Source organism: Urocitellus parryii, chromosome 10 (genome assembly GCF_045843805.1).
Source record: "Urocitellus parryii isolate mUroPar1 chromosome 10, mUroPar1.hap1, whole genome shotgun sequence".
In the NCBI taxonomy this organism is placed as follows: domain Eukaryota; kingdom Metazoa; phylum Chordata; class Mammalia; order Rodentia; family Sciuridae; genus Urocitellus; species Urocitellus parryii.
Genome location: NC_135540.1, coordinates 140,427,946 through 140,452,950, shown reverse-complemented (window position 1 = coordinate 140,452,950; position 25,005 = coordinate 140,427,946). Strand labels below are relative to the sequence as shown.

At 56.0% G+C, this 25,005-nt stretch overlaps 1 protein-coding gene across 1 annotated transcript in view; it reads left to right on the top strand.

The window, feature by feature from the left end:
* The window catches only part of Crmp1 (collapsin response mediator protein 1), a 55,278-nt gene that overhangs the window by 15,355 nt on the left and 14,918 nt on the right, over positions 1–25,005 (top strand). Inside the window, exons 2-6 of the mRNA XM_026395269.2 lie at positions 2,942–3,030; positions 7,849–8,033; positions 12,661–12,825; positions 17,835–17,896; positions 19,504–19,584. Coding sequence (XP_026251054.2) covers positions 2,942–3,030; positions 7,849–8,033; positions 12,661–12,825; positions 17,835–17,896; positions 19,504–19,584 — 582 coding nt within the window. The remainder of the gene's footprint in view (positions 1–2,941; positions 3,031–7,848; positions 8,034–12,660; positions 12,826–17,834; positions 17,897–19,503; positions 19,585–25,005) is intronic.

Below are 25,005 nucleotides of genomic sequence, written 5' to 3'. Positions count from 1 at the left end.
TGTGTGTAGTGACATTCCCTCTGTTTGGTGTGCAGCCTGAGATTTGACACATTCCTTAGAACGGCAGGCCCCTGGGTCTGACCTTGGAGTGTAGTGAGATTCCGTCTGCTTGTGGGGTGTCATCAATTCCAGAGCATGAAAATGTCTAGAAATGTGACGCAGTGTGGCTCGGTGGCCTACACACGGGCAGGGAGTTAGGAAAACTGCATCAGGAGCGTGACATTGGAGGCCACACCTGTCTGGAACCGCATTTCTATCGAGGTCAGATCAGTGCCCCACTCGGTCCGTTCAGGGCAGGCGGCCACAGAGAAGGTGTGCTTGGTGGGTCTCTTCCTTGCTGATGCACAGATCATGGCTGGCTCCATGTTAGGGATTCAGGGCAGGTTGTTGGGCGTGGAGTGACTGCTCTGGAATCCCCTTTCTCCAGGAAGCAGGACACGCCATTTCACGCTCTCTTCCCTGACTTGTGGCTCTGAGGCCTTTTCTCTTCATCTCTACCCATTCATGTTCCAAGAACCAGTTTAGGTATCCGTCCATCCATCCTGCCATCCTGCCTGCCATCTACCCATCCACCCATCCTGCCTGTAATCTATCCATCTATCCATCCTTCAGTATTTCCATCCATCCATCTGTCCATTTGTCCACCATCTGTCCATTCATCCATCATCTGTCCATCCATCCACCCCTCCACCCACCCATCTGGCCAAGCGGGTCCAAGGTCTTGAAGGTGGAGCGGTGAAGAAGCAAGAGTCCCTTCCCTCGTGGAGAGAAGTCTAGTGAGGGCGTCTATAGGGAGAAGAGAACTCTGGGTGGTGCCAACCACCTCCGTTCACCCATGCTTGGTCCTTGTGTGGTTGTGCCTGGCACATCCCCTGGTGACACATGACAGCTTGGAATCCAGTGGAAAGAGCCACATGGTAGCCAGACAGGTACCTATGTAGTATGTCAGGATCACTGTGGTGAGTGCTGTGCAGACATTGGGGTGAGGGGCAGGGCAGCTGGAGGGCAGCATGTGTGGGGTTTCAGACTGGGCAGGTGAGGGGAGGGCTCTCAGGTGAGTGACCCTGAGCAGAGCCATGCCGGGATAGATAGTGGGAGGGCAGACTCACTGGGGTCTCGCTGACCTTGGCTTTCACACTGAGGAAAATATAACACTGAGACCAGAACCCACCCGGGAGTTCTGGCTGCAGACTGTTTCTTCTCAGAAAGTTTCCCTGTTGCTTAGTCTGGCTTGACCTCTTCTGGGCTTGCAGAGCATCTCTGCCTGCCTCTCACGGTAGATGCCAGGGGAACATTGGGACCACTGGACCGTGGCCTCTGGGACCCTCCGTAGTGCATTTTCTCAGCTTCCTGAGGGATCCTGGTGGAATTGAGCCCGGTTGTCCCTTTATCATGTTTTGTGGCAAGCTCTGCTTCATGTGGTGGGGGGAACCTCTCATTCCCGGCAGAAGTGGTTGCCCTGAAATCTTAACATTTACTGGCTCTCCCCCCACACAAGGGATGGGGGCCTTGAGAGCAACTTGAAGATAATGAAAATAGAAAATAACCACACTGGAAAAAATTTAAGCTCCAAAAAAATGGAAATCAACAAATATTAATGATAAGCAAAGGCACTTGGTGTTCCCATACCTGGCAAATTGGGCAGTACTCTTGGGGAAGCAGTTCGGTCACATTTATCAGGGACCATAAATAAGGTTCGTGCTGTTGGACTCAGTTGTGAAGCTTCTGAGAATCTGGCCTGACACAGCATCCTAACCACGGAAAAGTTGTGCACAAGGAGGTTTGGTGCAGCTGACTGCCTCGCTGTGGAAAACAGAAAATAACTTAAGGGCCAAACAGTGGGGCAATAACTAACTTATCACGTAGCCATGCGATATGGTGTTTGGCAGTTTTAAAAATTGTGGTAATGAAGACCATGCCCTAACTTGGGATGTGCTTATGGCAAAATCCCAAAGGATGGAGCTCTGTTCTTTTCTGTTCTTGGACTCGCTGCCTCTGGCCTTGCAGGTCACTCGACATTCCTGGCCACCTCCCTTTTCAGCCCTTTGTTTGGTTCAGCCCGTCTTATTTAGTAGGTTTTAGCTTGCCCTACCTGCACCCCCAGGTAAGCGTGACGGCCCCTCACTCTGTTCCTGCCCTTCCCCTCCTGGGCCACCTTCCATCCCTTGACTCTCATCGGCCAGGCCCAGGGAGCAGATCCCCACTCTGCCTGGTTTCCCGTGGCTCCCAGGGCCTGGGCCAGGAGTGATCACGCCTGGTTGAGTGTGTGGATGTGTGTCCTAGAGTCACAGCTGTGGAACAGACCGAGGGACCTGGTGCATGTGCAGGAGGGGCGGGGTTCGTTGCACAGTCTTTTCATCGTCTGCGCAGTGTCTCCGAGTTGATGAGTTGATCACCGTCATTAGAAATGCCTTGAGAAGTTCCTGTCCTACAAATGACGCTGTGTCTTCAACTAGTGAATGACGTTTAGAAGGGAGGAGACAGCAGAGACCCACAGGGCAGGTGCACCGTGGGGACTTGGTGTGCGTCCCAGTGACACAGACATTTCTGAGACAATCCAGTAAAACCGAATGTGGCGTGTCCGGGCGAGATGAAGGAGGAGGTGGATGGGGTCAGCTGGAGTAGTGGGCTGTGGTGAGGGCGCCTTAGGAGGCCCCTCCTAAGGAGAAAAGTACTGAAGTATCTAAAGGAGGAATGATCCCATGTTTGGGTTTTGTCTTGAAATACTTCTGGGGAAAATGCAGAGCATTTGAGGAGGGAAGGAGGTGGGGTGAGAAGGCGGAGCATTGGTGGAGGAGGGTTGAAGTGGGGGGGTCTGGGGGTGTTCAGTGCCCTTTCTTTACCTTTGAAGATATTTGAGAGTTTTATTGTTAAAAGTTGAAAGAAAACCATTCCCTTGACTTTCCCCCAGTGATGCTTAAAACTCTGCTTTGTTTTACAGAGTGACCGACTCCTCATCAAAGGTGGACGGATCGTCAACGAGGACCAGTCCTTTTATGCCGATGTCTACTTGGAAGACGGGCTCATAAAGTGGGTTGAGCAGGACATACCTAAGAATCTGCTCCTCCAGGTGGCCTGGCCTGGCTGGTGTTCTGCCAGATTGGCCGTGCTGTGCTCCTGTATTTCAGAGCTCCAGACTGGGTGGAGCAGGGGCCGGGGTGAGCTAGAGCAGGGGCCGGGGTGAGCTAGAGCAGGGGCCGGGGTGTGCTGGGGGACCCTCCGTTGTCCCAGGCTTGCTGATACTCCTCAGGGTGCCTGTTGCCTTTAATGCTCACACTCAGGCTGTGAAATGCAGATGTAGTGTTTTGGGGATATTTTTAAAGATTTTTTTGTTGTTGTTGTAGTTGGACACAATACCTTTATTTTGTTTATTTATTTATATGTGGTGCTGAGGATCAACCCAGGGCCTCACACATGCTAGGCGAGCGCTCTTCCGCTGAGCCCCACCCCAGCCCAGGTGTAGTGTTTTATATTAGGGGCATGAGGGACCAGGGGGGCTAAGCACTGAGCCCAGTTGCAGGGTGGGCTGGGGACAGGGCCTGTGTCCCCCCGAGAGCCCCTGGCTGAGCACAGCCCTGCCTTCCACCTGCCTGCCGTTCCTGGGTTGGTTGAGGGGATCAGAGGAGAAGTGGGCCTCCAGAGGGACCCTGGCTGGCTCTCAGAAGAGTCCTGGCTCTGCCGTTTCCCTACGTCTCCCTGTGGGCTCCCTTTCAGCCTGCCATCGCTGACCCCAGGGTAGGAGCCCCCTGGGACACTGTAACTCAGTGATGCAGGCCGGTGACTTAAACAACAGGAGCTCACAGTGTGGAGCCTGGAAGCCCTGGTCAGTGCCCGCAGGGATGGTCCCTCCTGGGCCTCCCTCCCTGCTGGCCTGGGGCCTCCTTCTCACTGTCCTCAGATGGCCTTTCTCTGTGCTGCCCAGGCGTCTCCCTCCTTATAAGGATACTGGTTCTGTTGGGTTCAGGATGCACCTTGATGACCCATTTAGGCTTAATTTTATCTCCTTGAAGCCTCATCTCCAAACAGTCACACGGGGGTTGGGGCTTTGGGGTGGTTTGGGGACAGTTCCACCCATAACACCAGGCAGTGGTTTCTCCATGGCCTCCGGCATTTTACTGGCTGGTGATGGGGTCATGGCTGTCCCTTTGGTCTGGACTCACGGCCTCTTCCCTGGGCATCTAGAAGAGCAGAGGAGGAGACTGTCTGCGACCGGCTTGGGCTGTTGGTGCAGGAAGGAGAGAGCAGGGGGCTGGGGCACGGGGAGGTCAGACAGGATGCAGCCTGGGTAACAAGCCAGCCTGGGCCGGGGGCGGAGCACATGCTGTGATGACGGGGGTGGGGGGGCGGGTAAGGAAGCCAGGGTTAGTGGGTGCATTGTGCCCCCTGAAGGTTCGGAGCCCCTGCCTCCCCGTCCCCTGCTCTAGTCCTGGACAGCAGCCTCCTCCCTGCCATCTTCCCTCCCCACTCTCCTAGCTCACTCTTGTGGTGTGCACGGCCAGCCCACTCCCACTTGGGAGCTGTGCACCCCAGCCCCTCCGTGGAACGTCTGTCCCTGCATTGCCAGCTCCACGTGACGTCTCCTCCGGACACCTTCCCTGCCCGGGGATGGCCTGGCTGCATATCCCCTTCCCTGTGGCCGTGAGCTGCCATCTGTCACAGCCTCCCTCACGTGGTGTCTGTCCCTTGGCCAGGGCAACGAGGCCTCCCCACTCTGGAGCATGGCCTGGTCCACGGTAGGTGCCCCAGAGTGCTGACGAGGAAAAGCGAAGCGAATCTGGACCCCCAGGTCAAGGTGAGGGTTGACTGGAGCCCCAGAGCAGCAGTGTGGTCGGGTAAGTCCAGAGCAGGAGGTCTTCTGCTGCACTGTTGCTGAGATCAGAGGAAGCAGCCCAAGCTGGGGCCCCTTGGCCTCCTGGGCTCCAAGGCCTGAGGGCAAAGTCACCAGGCAGCTGCTGATGGGGTGGCCATTCCCACGGCCACCTGCTGCTTGAGGTTGGAGCTGGTCACTTGTGCTTCCATCCTTTCGGAGACCTGTGGAGCCCAGTGGTCATGGGCTGAGCTGCGTTTCTTGAGTGCTTGCTGTATGCAGGAGCACCTGGAGCCTTAGGACTTTGGCTGGCCAGGCTGTTCGGGAAACAGGCAGTTCTGTAAATTCAGTATCTGTCCAGTCCTCTGACTCAGAACCCTATTTTGCTTGCACCCCAGTGCTAAAGGCCTCTCTGAGCTTTGGTATTCCTCTTCCTGCTCTGGGAAGCAGAGCAGGTGACCTCGACTGAGTGCCTTGCAGGACTTAGGGGGTCCTTTCTAGCATGCAGCCTACTGGCTGAGAAGAGTGGGGCTGGAGTGGCCTGTACTGACCCCAGGCAGGCAGAGGCTCAGCTTTGTTTACTTTAGTAAACACTAAGAGTCCTTCTGTTTGGGACCCTTGGCCGAGTTTTCCAAGAGCCATTCAGCTATTAGGGTGCAGTGAGCTGTGATTCATGGAGGATTCTGCCTGGTTCACCGAGCTTGGTGATTCAGAGGCTGGTCACGCAGGGTTTCCTCCTGCCACAGCGGTGGCACGTCTGAGGCGAGCTGAGCTTGTCTGTCCTCCTCTTCTGGGCTTGTTGCTGGTGTGCGCCATCGACTGCGTCTTCCTCCTGACTCACCGGGTCCCCGCCAGTTCAGTCCCCGTCTGAAGGGGATGTGCTGCTCCTGTGTCCTGGAGGCAGTCAGCCTGGGGGCAGGTCCTGTTCTTAGACTTAGGGCCTCCCAGGCCCACCTGGACTTGCTGTGTGACCTTGGACCAGTCTAGGTGCCTGTCTCAGATCTGCGCCCCCTTTGGCCCAGTGGACCTCCTCCCTTGTGGGGCTGTTGGTGGGAGACTGGAGAGGTTGGTGGAGGTACGACAGGGCCCCTCACTGGGACCTTGGCATGGTGACCGAGTCACAGGTGCCATTCACACCGAGCTGTCTCTGGGGCAGTGGCGTGTAAGACTGAGCCTCAGGTCTGCTGTCCCTGCCGACTCACTCAGTGGCCCTGCACCTTTGCAGGGTTAGCATTGGGTACACTACCTGTCTTCTTTAGAAGTTAGCTGGGAGCCCAGGTGACATCATGTTGAGTGCTTGGAGGAGTCTCTGCTCCCCAGCAGGCCTCCAGGAAGGGCAACTGCTCTTTTTAGGGTCAGTGTCCTCCAGAGGCCCTTCCCTTCGGCTCCTGGCACCATCCCACGTGTTTGGAGACGGTGGCAGAAGGACCCAGAGTTTCCATGACCTCAAGCCAGCTGTGCAGGGGAGGGGTGGTGGTGGGGACGGCGGCAGCTGCGGTGGAGCTGGTGGGACAGTTTCCTGGGTGCTCCCCTTGAGCCTGGCTTTGTGCTTTGCTGGGCCCTTTCCAGCTAAGGGAGACCAGGATGTGCCCAGCTGTGCGAGGAGCCATGGCTGGAGCCCTCTCTCTGCCCCGCGGGCCTGGACCAGCCTTGCCCAGGCTCCTGTAGGGCCAGGGCTGCTGCTTCTGCCCAGGAGGTGAATTCTGTTCTGGGCTTGATCCTTTGGTCACTGCAGCAGTATTTTCTTAAGCCTGATTACTGGTGTTTTTATGTGATGGCCTTACCCCAAGAGTTCAGAATACCTGGATTTTATTTTTGCAAATAAAAATTCAGATCTCAGATCGCAGCCAGGTGGTAGCTTTGGAAGCTGTGGGGTCCCTGGCCTGGTTCTGGCTCAGAATCTGCTGGTGCCCTGGCATCTCCTTTCTCTGGTTCCAACAAATAGAACAGGCATCACTGGGTGTCATGTAAGTCTCCGCGGGGCTCGCGGGGCTCGCGGGGCTCACGGGGCTCATGGGGCTCACGGGGCCAGGCCCCTGATTGTCTGGGACCTTCCTCCTGCAGGAAGTCTCAGGGCTCAGCAGGGAAGAGAAGTGACCTCAGCCTTCTGGAAACACTGGCCTCCCCCGCCAGAGCCCCTCGCGGTGGTGTTAAGGTGACCTCAGTTTTGTCTTACGTGCCCAGGGGGCTTGAGTAGCTTTCCTGAGGCCTTGCTCCTCCAGTTCTGCTGAAATGAGAAGCCAGGGGCCGTGTGCTTGGCCACTCTGGCTACTGTGAAAGGCCCCGGACGGGCGACTTCAACAACAGGAATCTATTTCTCACAAATAATCGAGAGGCTGCGAGTCCAGGTGTTGGCAGGGCTGGCTCCTCCTGAGGGCTCTCCTTGGCCTGCAAATGGCGTGTCTCCCTGCGTCCTTAGGCAGTCCGCTGTGTGTGTCTGTGTCCAGATCTCCTAGGGACACCAGATGGACTGGATTAGGGCTCACTCCAATGACCTCATTTTACTTAATCACTTCTGCAAGGGTCCTGTCTCCAAGTACAGTCAATCACTCTCTGAGTTGCTGGGGCTGGGGCTTCCTGTGGATTCGGGGGATGCGGCTCGGCCCCCGTCAGTGTCCCTGAAAGCTCATGAGCCAAGGGGACTTTTCCCAGCCTTGCTAGGTGATGCTCCACTCTGTGCCCCCATTGCCAAAAGCCAACCACTCCCCTGAGAGACTGGCTGTTCAGACAGCCCAGCATTCCGTGATGGAGAGGCTGCTCTGCCTGGTTGGACCCAGTCCTCCGTCCCCCTGAGAAGCCTTCCTGGAGAACCAGCCAGGTGAAGCAGCTCCCTGTGCCCCCGGCCCTCTGCCCTGCCGGATTCCAACAAGGTGCTTACGTTGAGTGTGAGCCCCAGGAGGGCAGGCCCTGCCTGAGTGCCCTCCACCCACCTGTGGCCCTGGGTGACCTGCTCAGGCGTGTTTACTTAGTGGGCCTGAAGCTGCTGAGCTGACTGCCCAGTTGCTTTTAAGAACCAGGTCCCCTCTGCTGTTTGTCTCCAGGCAAATCGGAGAGAACCTGATTGTTCCCGGTGGAGTGAAGACCATCGAGGCCAACGGGCGGATGGTCATTCCCGGAGGGATCGATGTCAACACCTATCTGCAGAAGCCCTGCCAGGGGATGACGGCCGCCGATGACTTCTTCCAGGGCACCAGAGCAGCGCTGGTGGGCGGGACCACGATGATCAGTGAGTTGCAGGCCCTGTCCCCCCGAGTGCGGCTGGGGGTTCTCCATCACCATGGGCAGCAGCACCCTGGGGCCCAGTGCAGACCAGTCACTGAGCTCAGGGCCGTTTCATCTCCTTCTCACTGTGGTCCCCCAACGCAGCTCAGTGTCTACAAAGCAATACAGACAGTAAAGCTTTCAGAACCCATTTTGGAATGTATTGAAATAAAATCACTGGCACATCCTGGTTATTATCATTGCCTAGGCTGAGATTGAAGTTGGCGCTTAGATGCTTAGAAGATAAACGGATTTAAAGGTATCACATGAAGAATGATATCCCGAAGTGTGAGGATGGCCAGAGTTTTGGAAACTGTGACATGGGTGTTATAATGATGGAGGATGGAGGCTCGGAGAGTTGAGGTCATTTGCCCCAGTTTACATAGCGAGGAAGTGGGCGTGTCGATCAGTATTGATGCAAATAATGCTGTGATAGTGCTGCGTAACAGTCTGCGTATCAAATGTTTTCCATTGCCATAGCAAGATACCCCGGGTTAGGTACTCTTAAAGAAAAGAGGCTTGTGTAGCCCACAGTGTGGGAGGCTGAAAATCTGAGATTGGGTGGGCCTCTTGATTCAGTCTCTGGTGAGGGTCCCCCTGGTTGAGTCGAGCAATGGCTAGCATCGATTCCTTCTGAGCATGTGCCTCCAGTGGCCTAGTTACCTTCCAGCAGTCCCCACCTCTTAGAGGTCCTGCCACTTCCCAACATGGCCACCCTGAGATCCCAGCTTCCAACACATGGACCCTTGGGGACATAGGCAGGCCGTCTCCAAACCACAGCAGCCCCCTAGTCTTGAGCAGCACCCTTCCCGTGGCCGTCGGCGGTGTGCACGAGGGTCTGGCAGAGACTCGCCTCCCTCCTGCCACCTCGTCTCTTTGCTCACACCCCAGTGTTCGCCCATGTTATGTGACTGGTGTGAGCCACGTGGCCAAGCCCAGTCACTGGGAGTACCCTCTGCCCTCAGGAACCACGGTGGGCGAGGAGACTCATGGACAGATGGTACTGCCCGGCCTCCGTGGCCTGTGTGGGGAGCCGGGCTCCTCCTCTGTGCCCCTGGCAGCCTGGTTTTGTTCTGTTTTGCTTGAGAAGCTGCCTCTGCTGGGGGCCCACCTTGGGAAATGACTCAGCAGGTGGCACTGGATTAGACGTGTTCTTTGAACTGTCACGCTGTGTGATTGCCCGGCTGTCCTGAACTGGCTGGACCCTGCCGTCTCCTCTCTCCCAGGTGACCCTTGGCAGCACCCTCCATGGCTGCACTAGCCACAGGGGAGGGCCGCCTCAGGGCACAGACCAGCAAGGTCCTGATCCCTTTCCAACAGGTGGCACTTGCACCTGCTGGGGGACAGTGGGAGGAGCCAGGCCTTGGCCCTGGACAGGCTTGGACTTTTTGCCCCCCCCCCCCCCGCTGTAGGAGCGAGGCCTGTCCTCAGCCTGGTCTGCAGCATGGGCCTCGTGATTGAACCCCTGAGGGTGTTGGGGAGACGTAGGTGAGATCCTGTAGTACAGTGCACAGCCCTGGGCTAGGGGCCAGGATCCCTGGGGTCCCCCTTACTCTTCCCCCATCACCCACTGTGACATCCTGGGGGAGCCCTGAATCCGGGGTCCTCCCCCGACACCCTCAAAGGCGGTTTGCTGTGTGCTCCAAGGGCCTCGAGTGTGCCCAAGGACTGTGAGGACACAGAGGGCCCTAGGGGACGGGCGGGCTCCCAGCCCCACCCTGTTTCTCAGCAGATGCTCATGGGAGGCGCAGAAGGCCAGGCTGTGGGGCGGATGGACAGCCGCAGGACCGAGGCTTGTCCTCCAGGGGCTGGCCCTCTCAGGAACCCCTGCTCAGCCTCATGGGACTGTTGATGGTGACTAGGCTGCGACAAAAAGGGACATAGAACCTGAACGGGGCTGGGGCTCCGAGAAGGCTGCCCTGAAGAGGCCACATCCCGGCCGGGGTCTGAGGATGGCGGAGTCGATGGGGGGCGGGAGGGGAGCAGATGGCTGGGAGGAGGAAGGGCGTACAGAGTCCTGGGGGCACAGCTCTCGCAGTGGAGACAGGGAAGGCCCTCTGCACCCCGCAGAGACGGAGGGACAGAATTGCAAGGAAGACCCTGAGGACAGGACGGGGACAGTGCTGAGCCTCGTGGGAGAATTTTGTGCGGTGACATCTGCAGCTGTGGAAGGATGGTGCCCGCAGCAGTTTGCCGATACACAAGGGTGGCTTGGCCGAGGTGGTGGACGGCAGTGGGCTGGTCCAGGGGCACGTGGGCAGCGTCAGCAGTATCATGGTGGGTGGACGTGGGGATGGGAGGGAGGGAGGTGGCGGGATGAGCCCTCACCCTGTGGCCGTGGGACCGTGAGATGCTACATCCCTGGGTCATCCACAGCCGGGGTCGGGTGGGCGGCCCTGCAGGAGGTCTGGGCACTCTGGTTTTGAGTCACCCTGTTGGGTGGCCAGGGCACAGCGGGCACAGAGTTCCGCAGCTCCGAGGCAGAGGAGTTTGCGTGAGGGGTGCGTGGAGAGGTTCTGGGACCAGCCTCGGGGTGTGGTCACTGCGGCGTGAGCAGAGCGGAGTCTGAGGAGACGCAGAGGAGAGGCCAGGAAGAGCAGAGGTTGTGCCAGCATGGGGACAGAGAAGAGTGAGCTGAGGAAGAAGGGGTGGCGCTCTGTGACCCGAGGACAGAGAGGCTTGGGGTTCCCTCAGGCCTGGGTCGCCCAGGCCCAACCAGCAGCTGATGCCTGCCACGGGAGGGAGGCAGGAGGGAGCAGAGGCTGCTCTCTGTGGCCGTCTTCGTGACGTCCGGCCGGGCGAGGGGCCTGTGCAGAGAGAAGCAGGCGGTAGCCAGGGCGGCAGGCGAGGTCAGCTGAGGTTGAAGACACGCCTTTTTGAGCTACTTTCGGTTTTAGATGTTATTTGAAAAAGAGGGACAAGGTTGCCTTTCCTTTGCCCTGAGAGACCTTTGACCTTGACGGTCTGGGCCAAGGCTCCCCAGTGGAGTCTATCAGACCATCTGTCAGGTCTTCGAGGGAGGCTCCTCCTACCTCTGGCCAGTTATGGGACCTTGGATAAGCCCTAGGCCCCCTTTGAGCCTCAGTTTTTCCTTCCTCCCTTCCTTCCTTCTGGGGATTGAACCCAGGGTGCTTTACCACTGAGCCACATCCTATTTTATATTTTCTTATTTTGAGACAGGGTCTTGCTAAGTTGCCTAGGATCTTGCTAAGTAGCCGAGGCTGGTCTTGAACTTGCAATTCTCCTGCCTCAGCCTCCTGAGTTGTATGAGCCACTGCACCTGGCCCAAATGGGGTTGTTACCCTTCACTCCTTAGGATGACCGTGAGGCTTAAGCGAGGTGTTCATAAATCCTTTGTGCTGCTGTCGTGCATGTCGTGAGCATTGGATGAGTGGTGATGGCGGTGTGGTCATGATGGTGGTGCAGCCTGAAGGTGGGGGTGAAGATGCCACTGGTAATGGTTTGCAATGATGGTGACAGTGGCAGCACTGACCATAATGAAGATGGGACAATAAGCATGGAGATGGGGTGGCATTGATGGAGATGATGGGGGTGATGGAGGTCATGGTGGTCATGGTAACAGTGGTGACGTGATGCTGAGAGGGTGGGGGGGGTGATGGAGGTGATGGTGGTCATGGTAACAATGGTGGGGTGATGCTGATGGGGTGGTGGGGTGATGGGGGTGATGGTGATTATGTTAACAATGGTGGGGTGATGTTGATGGGGTGATGGGGGTGATGGAGGTGATGGTAGTTATGGTAACAGTGGTGAGGTGATGTTGATGGGGTGATGGAGGTGATGGTAGTTATGGTAACAGTGGTGGGGTGATGTTGATGGGGTGATGGGGGTGATGGAGGTGATGGTGGTCATGATAACAATGGTGGGGTGATGTTGATGGGGTGATGGGGGTGATGGAGGTGATGGTAGTTATGGTAACAGTGGTGGGGTGATGCTGATGGGGTGGTGGGGTGATGGAGGTGATGGTGATTATGTTAACAATGGTGGGGTAATGCTGATGGGGTGGTGGGGTGATGGAGGTGATGGTGGTCATGGTAACAGTGGTGGGGTGATGCTGATGGGGTGATGGGGGTGATGGAGATGATGGTGGTAATGGTAACTAACAGTGGTGAGGTGATGCTGATGGGGATGATGGGGGGTGATGGAGGTGATGGTGGTCATGGTAACAGTGGTGGGGTGATGCTGATGGGTTGATGGGGTGATGGAGGTGATGGTGGTCATGGTAACAGTGGTGGGGTGATGCTGATGGGGTGATGGGGGTGATGGAGATGATGGTGGTAATGGTAACTAACAGTGGTGAGGTGATGCTGATGGGGATGATGGGGGTGATGGAGGTGATGGTGGTCATGGTAACAGTGGTGGGGTGATGCTGATGGGTTGATGGGGTGATGGAGGTGGTGGTAGTTATGGTAACAGTGGTGGGGTGATGCTGAGGGGGTGGTGGGGTGATGGAGGTGGTGGTAGTCATGGTAACAGTGGTGGGGTGATGCTGATGGGGTGTGGGGTGGTGAAGGAGGTGATGCAGATGGGAGAATGTGGGTCCTAAGCATCGTGACAACTTTTCTCTGTCCCAGTCGACCATGTTGTTCCTGAACCCGGGTCCAGCCTGCTGACTTCCTTTGAGAAGTGGCATGAAGCGGCCGACACCAAGTCCTGCTGTGACTACTCCCTCCATGTGGACATCACAAGCTGGTACGATGGTATTCGGGAGGAGCTGGAGGTGCTGGTACAGGACAAAGGTCAGTTAAAGCCCCAGAACGGCGCTCTGGAATCCCTGGTTTCTTGGTGGATCCAGGGGAAACGTGGAGCTAAAACCCTTTCTCCACATCTGCTGTGACTCCGGTCATGAACTGCACGCTGCCGCCGGGACAGTGGGCAGGCTGTCCCCAGGCCCAGTTTCTGTGGCTTGGCAGGCAAGGGCCATGACCCATCCTGGGTGCCACCCCTACACTACGACCAGGCACTGCTGGGCCTTTGCTCGAGCTGTTCCCCTGCAGGGGGTGTCCTTGTCTCTGCCTGTAACAGGCTTCTCTCCTTCCTGCCCCAGCTCCGCAATCACCTCCCCACATCTCCATCAGAACTGCTGCCTTCCTCCAAGGCGGTCCCTGGGTCTCCTGGGGGCACGTTTTCTGCTGTTGGATTGGGGGATGTTGGTTTTCTGTCTGGCTCTTCTGAGAGCCCCTGAGCTCTGCGAGGTGTGTCCCCCGTGGCTCCCTCTGCAGGGTTGCACTCTGACAGGGTATGGGGGGAGGCAGGTTGCACAGACAGGAAGTGAGGAGCCAGGGGAGGAGAGCCCAGCCTGGAGGGGGCAGCCCGGGTGGAGGGGCTTCGAGGAGTGTGGAGGGGTGTGCCCTGTGTTCTCGCGAAGGCACGGTCCCCTCAGCCCGTCGACCATGGGGAAGTCGGGAGGAGGAAAGCGGCGTGTGCGCTCTCTGCCTCCTCCGGGTGTCCGAGGTGGGGCTCCTCCTTCCCGGTGTTCCTTGCCTGCTCCAGCCTTGGTCTTGGGGTCTCTCTCTCCTTCTCACGTGGGGTCTTAGGAGCAGAGCTGCTCTGCATCAGCGACTTTCTAATGACCCTCATGAGGAACACAGTGACTACTTTGCTCAGCTCCTTTCTTTAGATTGGGTTTATTATGGATTGTGTTACGGTGAACGTCTTCATTTCTCAGCATGTATTTGCATTTCTAAGTATTTTCTTGGATTCCTAGAAGTGGAAATCACAAAGTCAAAGGTTTTGTCACCTTTGAGATCATGACCCTTCTGGCCAGGTGGACCACCTGCACAGTGTGCCCACCCGCACTCCCCTGGCCCCGAGGGGTGTCTGCCTGCGTGTCTGCGGAGTCCCCTGTGTGTCTGCAGAGTCCCTGCTGCCGGTGGCTGCAGGGCGTGGCTGCTGTGGTCTTCCGCACACTCTTTTGTCTCATTTGCACTCTCTGTGTAGTTTTCTCTGTGTGAGACCCCTCGTGTCCTTCTGTGATGTCATGTGACCTTCTGTCCAGAGGGCGTCGTCCCTCCCTGTGGTTGCTGTGACCCCCGTGGTGACCACGCGGAATCGAAATCCGAGCACGTTCACGGGTCCTGTCTTGCTCTCCCACCTGACCTGAGGTCCTGAGCAGTTTCCCACGTCTCCCCGTGGACTTCACCACGCCAGCTTCTACTGCCTGGCCGTGGGGCGGGATCCCTGGGGCACGTCACTGTGGGGGACGGTGCCACGCTCCGCTCGGGCAGGGACATCTGTTGGGCTCCTGGTATTTGTGGTGTTGCCCTCTGGAGTGCAGAGAGGCGTTTTCTTCCCCTGGGTGGTGCCCTCCAGGTGTGTGAGTGTCTCAGAGTGTGCAGTGCTTTCTGTAGATCTCGGTCTCCGCATTCGTACTTGTTCATCGAAACAACGTGGAAGTGTCTAAAATTAAAAGTGATAATTTGGAATTTGACTTTCTAGAGTCTCCATATTTATAGAGAGAGATACAAAGAGTTTGAATTATACATATACTACTTGCATATGTATAGACACTGTATATATAGTTTTTATATAAACGGAACTCTAATAGGCATTATATTCTGCACTATGTTTTTTTTGTCTTACTCAATAAAATATGGAGAGCCAGCCCCCACCACTCAGGACCTGTCTCGCCTGGGCCCCTCATTCAAGTGTCCCACTTCCCCTGTGAGTACATGGAGGCAATTAAAAGGTGGTTTTGAAGGTGAAATGAGAGGACATGTGACAGGTGCCTAGATGGGCTGGCCCAGGTAAGGGCTTTGTGTCATGCATGGGTCGTGACTTTCGCTGTCATTCCGGGCAGTGTGTGTTTCTCTAGACCTCCAGGGTGTCCATGTTAAGGAGGAGCATATTGGTCTGTTGCCTCTTGGTGAATTTAGAAAACTTGTGTCTGAGGACAGGAAACACTGAGGCTGAGGTGAGCCTGCAGCACAGGAGTATGTATTAGTTTTGTTTTGCTACTACAACAAAGCCACCCACTTTAAACAACACACAGGTGTGGTCTTACAGTTTTGGAGGTCTTCCAGGACTAACGCCAAGGTGTGGGCAGGGCTGCTGCGGACCTTCATACAGCATCACCAACCACGGGCCCCCCAAAAATCAGGATTGGGGGGATTTTTGCCCTCTCCGGCTCTGTCAGGAAGCCCAGTTCCCATGTCCACCACCTCACCTGCTCAGCATTCACGATCTATCCCCTTGGCAACTCTACAGTGCATAAGACATTATCCACTGTGGTCCCACACTGGGTGACAGACCTCCAGAATGGATGCCACCTGTCTAACGGAGGTTCTGTGTCCTTTGACCAAAATCTCACCATTTTACCCCAGTTCCTGGCAACTACTGTTCTCTGTAACTGCTGCAAGGTCACCTGAGGGTGTGGTCCGTGGGCTTGTCTCTGTACCTGGTTTACTTCATCTAACATGTGACCTCTAGTTCCATCCATGCTGTCCAGAGGGCAGGGTTTCCCTTTTCGTCAGCGTTCTGCTGTGTCTGAGCTGTGTCTGTGTCACTCTGCTCTTTCCCCTGAAGTCAAAGTGCCTGACCCAATAAGTTAGAGGAGGAGAAAGTCCCTCGGGCTCGCAGTGTCAAGGCTCAGTCCATGGCTGGCTGACTCCATTCCTCTGGGTGAGGTGAGGCGAACATCACGGTGGAAGGGCGTGGTGCAGCAAAGCTGCTCAGCTCAGGGCAGCCAAGAACTGGAGAGGGACAGGGATCCAGGCACACAATATGATCCCCGTGGACATGCCCCAGTGACCTACTTTCTCCAGCCACACTTCACCTGCCTACAGTTACCACTCACAAGTCCATTCAGATGATTAATCCACTAAATGGATTAATCCACTGGTGAGGCAGCTTTCATAACCTAATCATTTCAGCCGCATTCCTGCATTGCCTAACACCTGAGCTTTTGGGAGACACCTCACCTCCAAACCACGGCGGAACCACAGGTAATGAAAGGCAGCAAGTGTTCATTTGCTCCCACTCCATGGGTGGGCACGTTGGTCGGGGCTCAGTTGGACAGTTCTGCTGTTCACACCTGTCTTGTTTGTGCCTCGGCCTCTGCTGGGGCAGCTGGGCCAGTGGCTAGTCCTTGTGGCCTGTGCCAGGAACTCGTGAAGTGGGTCAGAGCAAGTCGTGCGACCACCCAGTTCTAGGGTGGGAGGTAGATCTGATTCTCGATGGGCGTTGCTGTGAAAGCTTTGTGAGTTTCCAAGACATGACAGACTGGACGTCTCGGCCTGGCAGGATCATTGATGTCGTTGCCCATTGCCCATCATTCCCACTAGAAGGCGGATAGGCCCAGCCTGCCTGTCCACCGGAGTGTCTAGCTCTAGTGTGCACACAGAGGTACTCAGTAATGATGTGCTGAGTGAGAACATAAGCACTCCGTGGAGAAGGCTCCGGGACCCCTGGGGGGCGCTCCTGCTTCTCCTCTTGAGTGTCTTGATGCACGTGATCTTGTCAAAAGCTGCGGGAAGACCTTGGGAGGGAGACTGGGTACTGCTGGAGAGTCCAGTGTGTCCCAGAGACGTCAGCCACCCTCTGTGTGAACGACGGCAGGTCCTCCTGGAGCTGCGCTGGGCCCCTGGAGCAGGTTCGCCTCAGTGCTGGAGACGGGCCCAGGACCCTGTGCCCAGGCCTCTCCTCCCTGCTTGTCTCGTCCTCCTCCATGAGCCAGCTGTCCCTTCCTGTCCCCCGGACCTCTCTTGGCTTGGCCCCTGCTTTGTCTCCGTGTTAGAGGTCATCAGGTGTCCTTTGAGTCCTTCGGACTCAGTCCCTCCTGGCTCAGCCTAGTGTCTGCCAGGTGCTCAGCCCTGGATGTGATTCAGGGTCCCATCGCATGAAGGTGGCGGTTGCCAGGGTTGCTGTGTGGCTGGGGGAGGAGGAAAGGAGAACTGGAGGGCAGGGGAGCGAGCTGACCGCCCAGAGGAGCTCCGGCTGCCTCAGAGCTGAGCCCACACGGAGCCTGGAGCAGGGCTGGCGTTGGCGGCGTCTGGAGGTTTGGTTGAGGACTGAATCTTTGCTTTATTAGCCAGGCATGAGCTTTCTCCTTAAACTGTCCAAAAATAACAGTTGGCTTTTGGATTTTGTTTTTTGGCTCCTTTGCTTTTGTTTTGGTCTTTTTTCATAGAGTAGATAGAGGAAACACGAGACTTTGCGAATTGCTCCCAGCTCACCCGCCCAGACAAGTGGGGCTCTGCCACCGTCCCATGGGCTCTTTCCTTCCTCCTCGCAGTGACGGCTCCTTCCCCTCAAAGTGACCACTGTCTCTTGATTTTAAAAAGCTGTTGAATTTGCTGCTGGTATATTTATCATGTTGGTTCTTTGTTATTTTATTTTGAAGTATTTAGGAATTAACTAACGTGTAGGTTCCCATTTGTAAGGAGTCAAACCTACCTTGACTTTTTCGTGGTAGTTTCTAACCTAAGACAGCGCTGCCCTACATCCCCGCTCTGGGAACAAGCGCCAGGGTACAGGTGTTAACTTGGCCACAGCTTACTAATTCATCATTTCTGCTTTACGGCATTGCTACTTCTAATGTCTGGAGGTCTCATTCTTTCTGCCCCTTCCCCTGCCTCCCCGGCCCTTCCTTCACCTGCACGCTCGGCTCCCTGTTGGCCGCCCCCACAGCGGTCCCCATGGCGGCTTCTCTCTGAGAGCTCCCGCTGCGCGGGAAATCGTGGTTCCGTGGGAGACCTTGCTTCTTTCTCTTCGACATGCCTTTTCTCTCTTCCTTCTTATCTTGTAACAGGTGTCAACTCCTTCCAAGTCTACATGGCGTATAAGGACCTCTACCAGATGTCCGACAGCCAGGTAGGCCCCACTCCTCTTCACCTGGCAGCTCTGGGCCACCCCAGCCTGTCACCTGGCACAGGACAGAGGAGACAGGGCTGGCAGGGAGGCCAGGGCTCAGGCCCTGCCGGTGGCACTAAGTGTATTCGCCCCTCAGGTCTTGGTTCCTTTCTGACTCTGGAGTGGAACAGGAGCCCTGGTCGATGGTTCCTCATATTGGCTCATCTCAGTGCCATTAGCCTGCAGAGCTGGGCACACAGGCGGAGGGGCTCGGGAAATGTGCTTCCTGGAAGCCCCTGGCTGGCTCTGGCTCGAGCAAGGCTGGGGACGATGGCTTCCCTCAAGCCAACCGAGATGTTGGACACGTAACTTCCTTTCAGTTTTCTCATCCAGAAGGTGCAAAGCCTTAGGCCTGCCGGTTTTGGTCATTATGTGGGTGCCAGGAACAGAGCGGGGTGCTGCCACAAGCTGTTTGCAGGGACTGGGGACTGCTTACCAGCCACCTGGACTTCTCACTGCGGGATCTCTTGGCTTGGTTTCCTCTCCTTTCCCTCTTCCTGCGTGCTAGTGTGGCAGAGGGAACCATGGACGGTAGAGCCACAGTGGCCCTTGCTGCGCAGCCTGGAGCCGCTTTCCCAGCCTCTCTGGGCTTCAAGCTCATAATAGCACCTGCCTGGTGGAGGTCGTGGAGGATTGAGTGACGCAGACAGGAGAACTGCCAGGACTGGGCCTGACGCACAGCAGCACGACCCAGGTGTTGGGAGGTGATCGCTCCTTATTGCCCTGGAGCTAAATGGACAACAGCCTTCAAATAAGCACATGGGGGGTTAGAAAATAACTTGCCCAGGATGCCCGGAGGCCTTTGCAGCCTGCAGAGGGTGTTCCGAAAGCTGAAGGTTGGTTCTGTCGTGGAAAGAGGGGCACGGGACGCACCAGGTAGCTGATTCTCAGCTGTTTCGGCCCAACACTGGTTCCACTGAAGCCCTGGGCGTGGATGGAGTCCTGTGGCCTCTGGACCAGGGTCCTCAAAAGCCCCTCGAACCCCCAGGAGTGCCCCCCACCTGCTGTCTGCATCCAGAAGGGTGTTCCTGGGTGTTGTCTTGTTCATGGAGAACAGAGTTGAGATTCAGGTGTCCTGGAGAGGGAGCTTGGTGGCCTTGGTCCTCAGCAGGGTGGGCCCTTCTTGGGTAGGGAGATGTCAGGCAGGGGCAAGGCCTCCTTGGTGGACAGGCAGGATGCTGGCCCAGCCTCTGTTGTCTGAGTTCAGAGTTCCCTCCCTGCACGGCAGGTGCTGGAGTTTTTGAAAAGGTTCGCACATCTCCTGCGGCACAGGCCAAGCAGGCTCAGGTACACCATCTCCGTGAAACCAAAGAGGACTGCCCTGCACCAGCTGTCCCCAGGAGCACAGGCAGCCCCAGGGGCCAGCTGGGGGGAGGCCCAAGGCAGGAGGCCAGGGGCGTCCCCAGGCCGTAGCTTCTGCCTCACCCCAGCTCCTGCTTTCTGGTCTGGAAGGCGTCAGGGCCAAGGGAAGCGCCTCTCGTCCAGTGGGGAGTGGAGCACCCCTGTTGCCGCGGACCACTGTGTGCTGGTGCTCCCTTCTCACACCCACCCCTCGTGTCCCTCCTCAGCTCTACGAAGCCTTCACCTTCCTCAAGGGGCTGGGAGCTCTGATCTTGGTCCACGCGGAAAACGGAGACTTGATAGCTCAGGTGAGTGGTGCCAATTCTGTCCTTGCCCCCAGTCTTTGCCCCCCTGTCAGAAGGGTCCACAGGAGGGGCTCCTGGCTTGATTAGTGAGAAGGCTGGACAGTGAAAGGCCAGGCCAGGAACGGATGTCGTCTCGGACACACGGTCACCCACACTCTCAGCAGTGTGGCCACTGGCAGGCCAGGGTGCTTCTTGAGACTCGGTTTCCTCAAACATGCAGTGGGGATGTCCTAACCATCGGTGGCCTTGAGGGGTGTGCACAAGGGCAAGTGAGAACCCAACAGAAATGCCTTGTGCACCTACGGGTGCCCGGGCCTTGCCCACCTGGGAATGCTGGGCCTCGCACACCTGGGGGCATTGGGGTTTCACGTGTGGGGGTGCCAGGGCCGTGCACACAGAAGCTGGCATTGCTCACTGTCTTGGGGTCAGGAGGGGGCCTCGGGGCTGGGGTGGGAGGTGCCCTGCTGGGGCCTCTGGTCTGAAGGCCTGGGGAGCCTAACCCAGGGACATGTCTCCTGGCTCTCGGCTCCACCTCGGCTGGCCATTCCTGCACCTCTCCATCCTCTCAGGACGGAGGCCTTGCTTGTGTGGCCTCCTGCTTCCTGCCCAGCAGATCTGGGGCTCCCTGCCTTCCGTTCCCGTGCCTTGGGGCCAGGCCGCCTGAGCTGCCAGGGTTCTGCTAAAGTAGTTCCCTCAAAACCCTGTGGCCTCCTGGGAAGCTCACTGGGCGGGGTTCACTGCCTCAGAGGAAAGACCCCACCCATTTCTCCCAGGTGAGCCCCCCCCCCCCCAGGACCGAGGAGTGCACCTTGACCTTCCCGCCGTCCTGCTGCTTGATTGAGGAGATGCTGGGCACCCGGAGGCGAAGCTCTTCAGAGGATTTCTTTCTCTTTACGACTGACTGACTAGTGCTTGGAGGCACCGCCCTCATCTTTAGGGATTCTAACAAAGTCTGTGGGATCCCACTCTTGAGTACCAGGAGTTATTTATCTGGCAATATCCTGAATCTGAGAGGGGATCTGAAGCCATTCCTTAATTTGAATCTTTTGCCTTTGGAGAGCAAAGCCTTCGAATGTCCCAGTTCTTTTCTTTCTTTCTTTTTCACTTAGTGTTTTTAGATATACGTGACAGTAGGGTGTGTTGTGACACATTTACCTACGTGGAGTGCAACCCATTCCAATTTTGATCCCATTCTTGTGGTTGTACATGATATGAGTTGTTGTTTATATTTTTTGTTGTTGTTTGTTTTGGTACCTAAGGGTCACTCAGCCACTGAGCCACATCCTGCAGCCCTTTTTTGAGAGAGGGTCTCACAAGTTGCTTAGGCTCTTGCTAAGTTGCGTAGGCTGGCGTCAAACTTGCAATCCTCCTGCCTCAGCCTCCTAAGTCTCTAGGATTGCAGGTGTCCACCACCCCACCTGGCCTGGTTCTTTCTGATTTCATGGTTCTTCTCCCCATTAGTCTCTCCCATGTAACATTTTAAGCAGTGAGAAGAACCAGGCAGTTCCTTCCACACTGTGTGGGAGACCTCCTGAGCTAGACCCGGCCCATCAGGTTTTCCCCAGGGCTGCAGAAGACAGCGTGGAGTCTCTGCTGCTGTGAAGTGTGGGCCTCCTTCCTTCATTGCCTCATTTCCTTTCGAGAGCTCACAGGCAGTGTCCTCAAAGTCTGCGTCTCTGTAAACAGTCTGCTCAAGGCCACCTGTCATGTCCTTGAAATTCTCCCGACCTCCCCTCCCTGGTTCCAAAGCCACTTCCACATTTTTAGGTAAATGTTATTCTAACACTCTGCTCCGGTCCCTGAATCTGTGTTTGTTGTCTGTGGCTGCAGAAAAACTTACCCAGCGCTCAGCCTGCATCTTGAAACATCAACATTTGTCTTCTCCTCTTCCTGTGGGTCAGGAATGCAAAGGTGCCTGGGTCCGTGGTGGCTCAGACCTCTCCCAGGCTGAACCAAGGTGTTGGTCCAGGTGGGGGCATCTCCTGGCAGAGGGTGGTGCTGAGGGTTCGGTTTCTTGCAGACTGTCAGACTGCTGCCCCTGCTCGTGGCTGCTGCAGGCCAGAGACCGCCTGGTCCTTCGAGCGTTCTCGAAGAGTCTTGTTGAACGTGGGTCCACGTGTTGTTGATATACACCTAGGAGTGGGGCTGCTGAGCTCAGGATCTCCGTGATCTGGCTTTTGTAGATTTCCATGGTGCCTCCGCTCCCTCCAGTGTGTGAGGAGCCCGCGGGGGGCCTTCCAGTGCTCCTCCCAGCCGACCCAAGGCAGTGACCAGCTCCAGGGCTCTGTACATCCGCTCCCAGCTTCTAAAACTTCCTCTTCTCTCTGCATTTCTTAATGTGTGTGTGTGATCTTTGTATATCTTTTGTCACTTGAGTAGGGTCAGAAGAGAACTGAAAACAACACCTGTGCTCAGCCGGGTACCATTAGACCCCCTCCTCTTCCCATTGTTCCTCCCTGGCTCCTTCCTCCCCTCCCCACCTCCTCCCCTCCCCCTCCCCTCCCCTCCCCTCCCCCTCCCCTCCCCACCTCCTCTCCACCCCACCTCCTCCCCTCCCCTCCTGGTCTCTTCTCCTCTGAACAGAAATAGTAACTGACATTTAAACTATTTAGTGTAGGGATTTCTCTGTATCATAAAATTGTTTTGTAAACAGTTTCCAAAAATGCTTCATAAACACCATCTTCAGTAGCTGCAGTTATTCCACAGTTTGCCTGAATCCACCCAGCGTCAGACTTTGAAATTGTTTCTAATTCATGTTCTTATAATCACCCGGAGCTCAGCAGCCGTAGAGGCACAGTCGAGACTGTGATTTCTTCGTGGTCAGTGGGCCCAGAGTCGTGGCAGGGGTGTGTCCAGGAGTGACGACCCAGAGACTGCAAGTGGAACTAGGCAGCCGCACCCCGGGCATCTTGGCAACGTTGAGGGAGAGAAAAAGAGAAGAGCTTTGTCTTATAGAGTCTTTAAAGAGCTCCCGGGGCAAGGAAACCTGGAGCAATAGGTTGAATCTGGGCCACCAGCTTGGGGAGGCATTTCAAGGTCATAGGAGAAGTTGAAGGTGGGGTTTTCCTGCCAGGAGACAGATGCAGGGAGAGGGACCTAGATGGAAACTAGGGGCTGCTGCTGACTCAGCTCTCCTGTGCAGTGGTGTCACTCCAGGTGCTTGGTGAGGCCATCTCCCCCCTCACCTTCACAGTTGTGATGCAAACACTGTCAACTCCAGTGCGCAGGAAACTGAGGCTCAGAGAGCGTGGCCAACTTGCCCACAGTCCTAGGGATGGCCAGCTTTGGACCTGGGCTCCCCTTCAGAACTTACTGGTTTTAACATCCATGAATACCAGAATCCCATATTTCTTTCCAAAGGACAGCCTTCAGGGAGACTCAGAGATTGGAAGGATGGACAATGGTCTTTGAAGCTCATTTCTTATAACCCTGTGTCTCAATTGATTTTCTGTTGCTGTAACAGCATACCCATGTCTGGGTAATTTATAAAGAAAAGAGGTTTATTTGGCTCACTGTTCTGAAGTTCCAAGAGCATGATGCCAGCATCTGCTTGCCTCTGAGGACAGCCATGTACTCTCTGTGTGTGGCTGAAAACTGGAAGAGGGCAGCAGGTGCCTGTGGAAGGAGCACAGATGCCAGAGAGTCCGAAGGGAGGTGCCAGCTTGTTGTATAAAAGGCCGCTCTCACAGTCACCACTCCGGCTCCCTGAGACGAGATGGGAGCCCACCCCTGAAAGTGTTGATCCCTGAGTGACCGGGTCACACTGGAAGGCCCAGGCACCTCTCAACACCATGACACTGGGGCCCAATCCTCAGCTCGACTTGTGGAGGGACAGACCATGTTCCAGCCGTAGCACTCTGGCCCTGCCCGGCCTGTGTCCCCCTCACATACGAAATACACCCTGTCCCCTAGCCCAGAGCCCTAACTTGTCAACATCAACTCCAAAGTCTAAAACGAGGCGACTTCCGGCTGTGAGCCTGCAAAATCAACACCCAGTCCTCCACTTCCAAGATCCAGTGGTGACACGGGTGGCACAGCGGGGTCACCATTGCTGGCCCAAGGTGGAAGTGCTACAAAAGAAAGGAGTAACGGGGCTGAGCTGGGGCTTAGCGGCAGAGCACTTGCCTAGCACTTGGGGGTCCTGGGTTCGAGCCCCAGCACCACCTAAAAATAAATAAGTAAAAAATTAAGGTATTGTGTCCAACTACAACTAAAATATATATGTAACACACGTATATAATTGTATATAAAATATACACGTAATATTATATATATTTATGTGTGTGTGTGTGTATATATATATATATATATATATATTTTTTTTTTTTTTTTAAAGAAAGGAGTCATTGGCTCAGAGCAAATCCAAAACGGCAGGGAAGATGATGAATCTTAAACTGGAAGACGGTCTTCCACTCCATGCGCCTCTCCTAGGCACACCAGTCCCTTCTGCCCTGTGGCTGCTCCCTGGGGTTGGCCAGGTGCCCGTGCCTTTCCCAGGCATGTTACAGGTCCCCACTGGCACTTCCGTGCCGGGATCCAGAGGTGAAGGCCCCTCCCAAGGCTCACTGGGCATTGCCTTGTGGGAAGCCTCTGTGGCGCTCAGTCCTCGGGGCTGGTCTCCTCCGGGCCCTGTGGTGGTTCGTCTTTGACTTCCCCGGGAGCCGCTGTGACCCTGCCGAGCCTGCACTCTGCACATCTGCAGACCCCTGGGGCTTGCCACCTGCACCCTCTGGAGCAGTGGCCTGGGCACACTGGCCTATTGAGCCCTGGCTGGCCCAGTGCTGCCCTGGTTGGCTCACCCCTGCTGCCATTAAGGGCCTAGCGTCCGAGCCTGTGCTGAGGGGAATCCTAGGAGATCTCTGAGATCCCTCCTGAGGTCTGGCTGGGCACCTCCCTCCTCTCCTGGTGCCAGTCTTGGAGCTGGGCTACACTTGCCCTCTCCAACCTGCTTTTAGTTCGTCACATAATCTGTGATTTTCCAAATTTTTGTGCTCTCTTCCCTTTAGAGTGATAAGCTCAGTCTTTAAAGAGCTTCTTTTTCTTCTTCCTGATCTCAGCTTAGTGGTTGAGATTAAGGAACCTCACAGCTCCTTTTAATTTGGCTTAGAAAATTCTTCAGCCAGAAATTCTCGTTTGTGCCTTGGGTTCAGTGTTGGGTAGAGGCCTGGGGCACGGACACCATCAGACGGCAGCTTTGCTCCCTCATAGCAAGGGTGGCCTTGCTCCAGTGGCCAAGGCCATCTCATTTCCATGTGAGGCTTCACTGGAGTGGCTGTTACCGTCCAGTGCCCATGGACGGTGGTCTAGGCACGACCCCAGCATGTCCCCTAGAGGCTCCACCTTCCCCGCCTTCCCCTGCTCCCAGTCCTCACAGTCACCTAAACACAGTGTTTACGGTGTCTTTGTCTTGGCTCCTCAGAACTC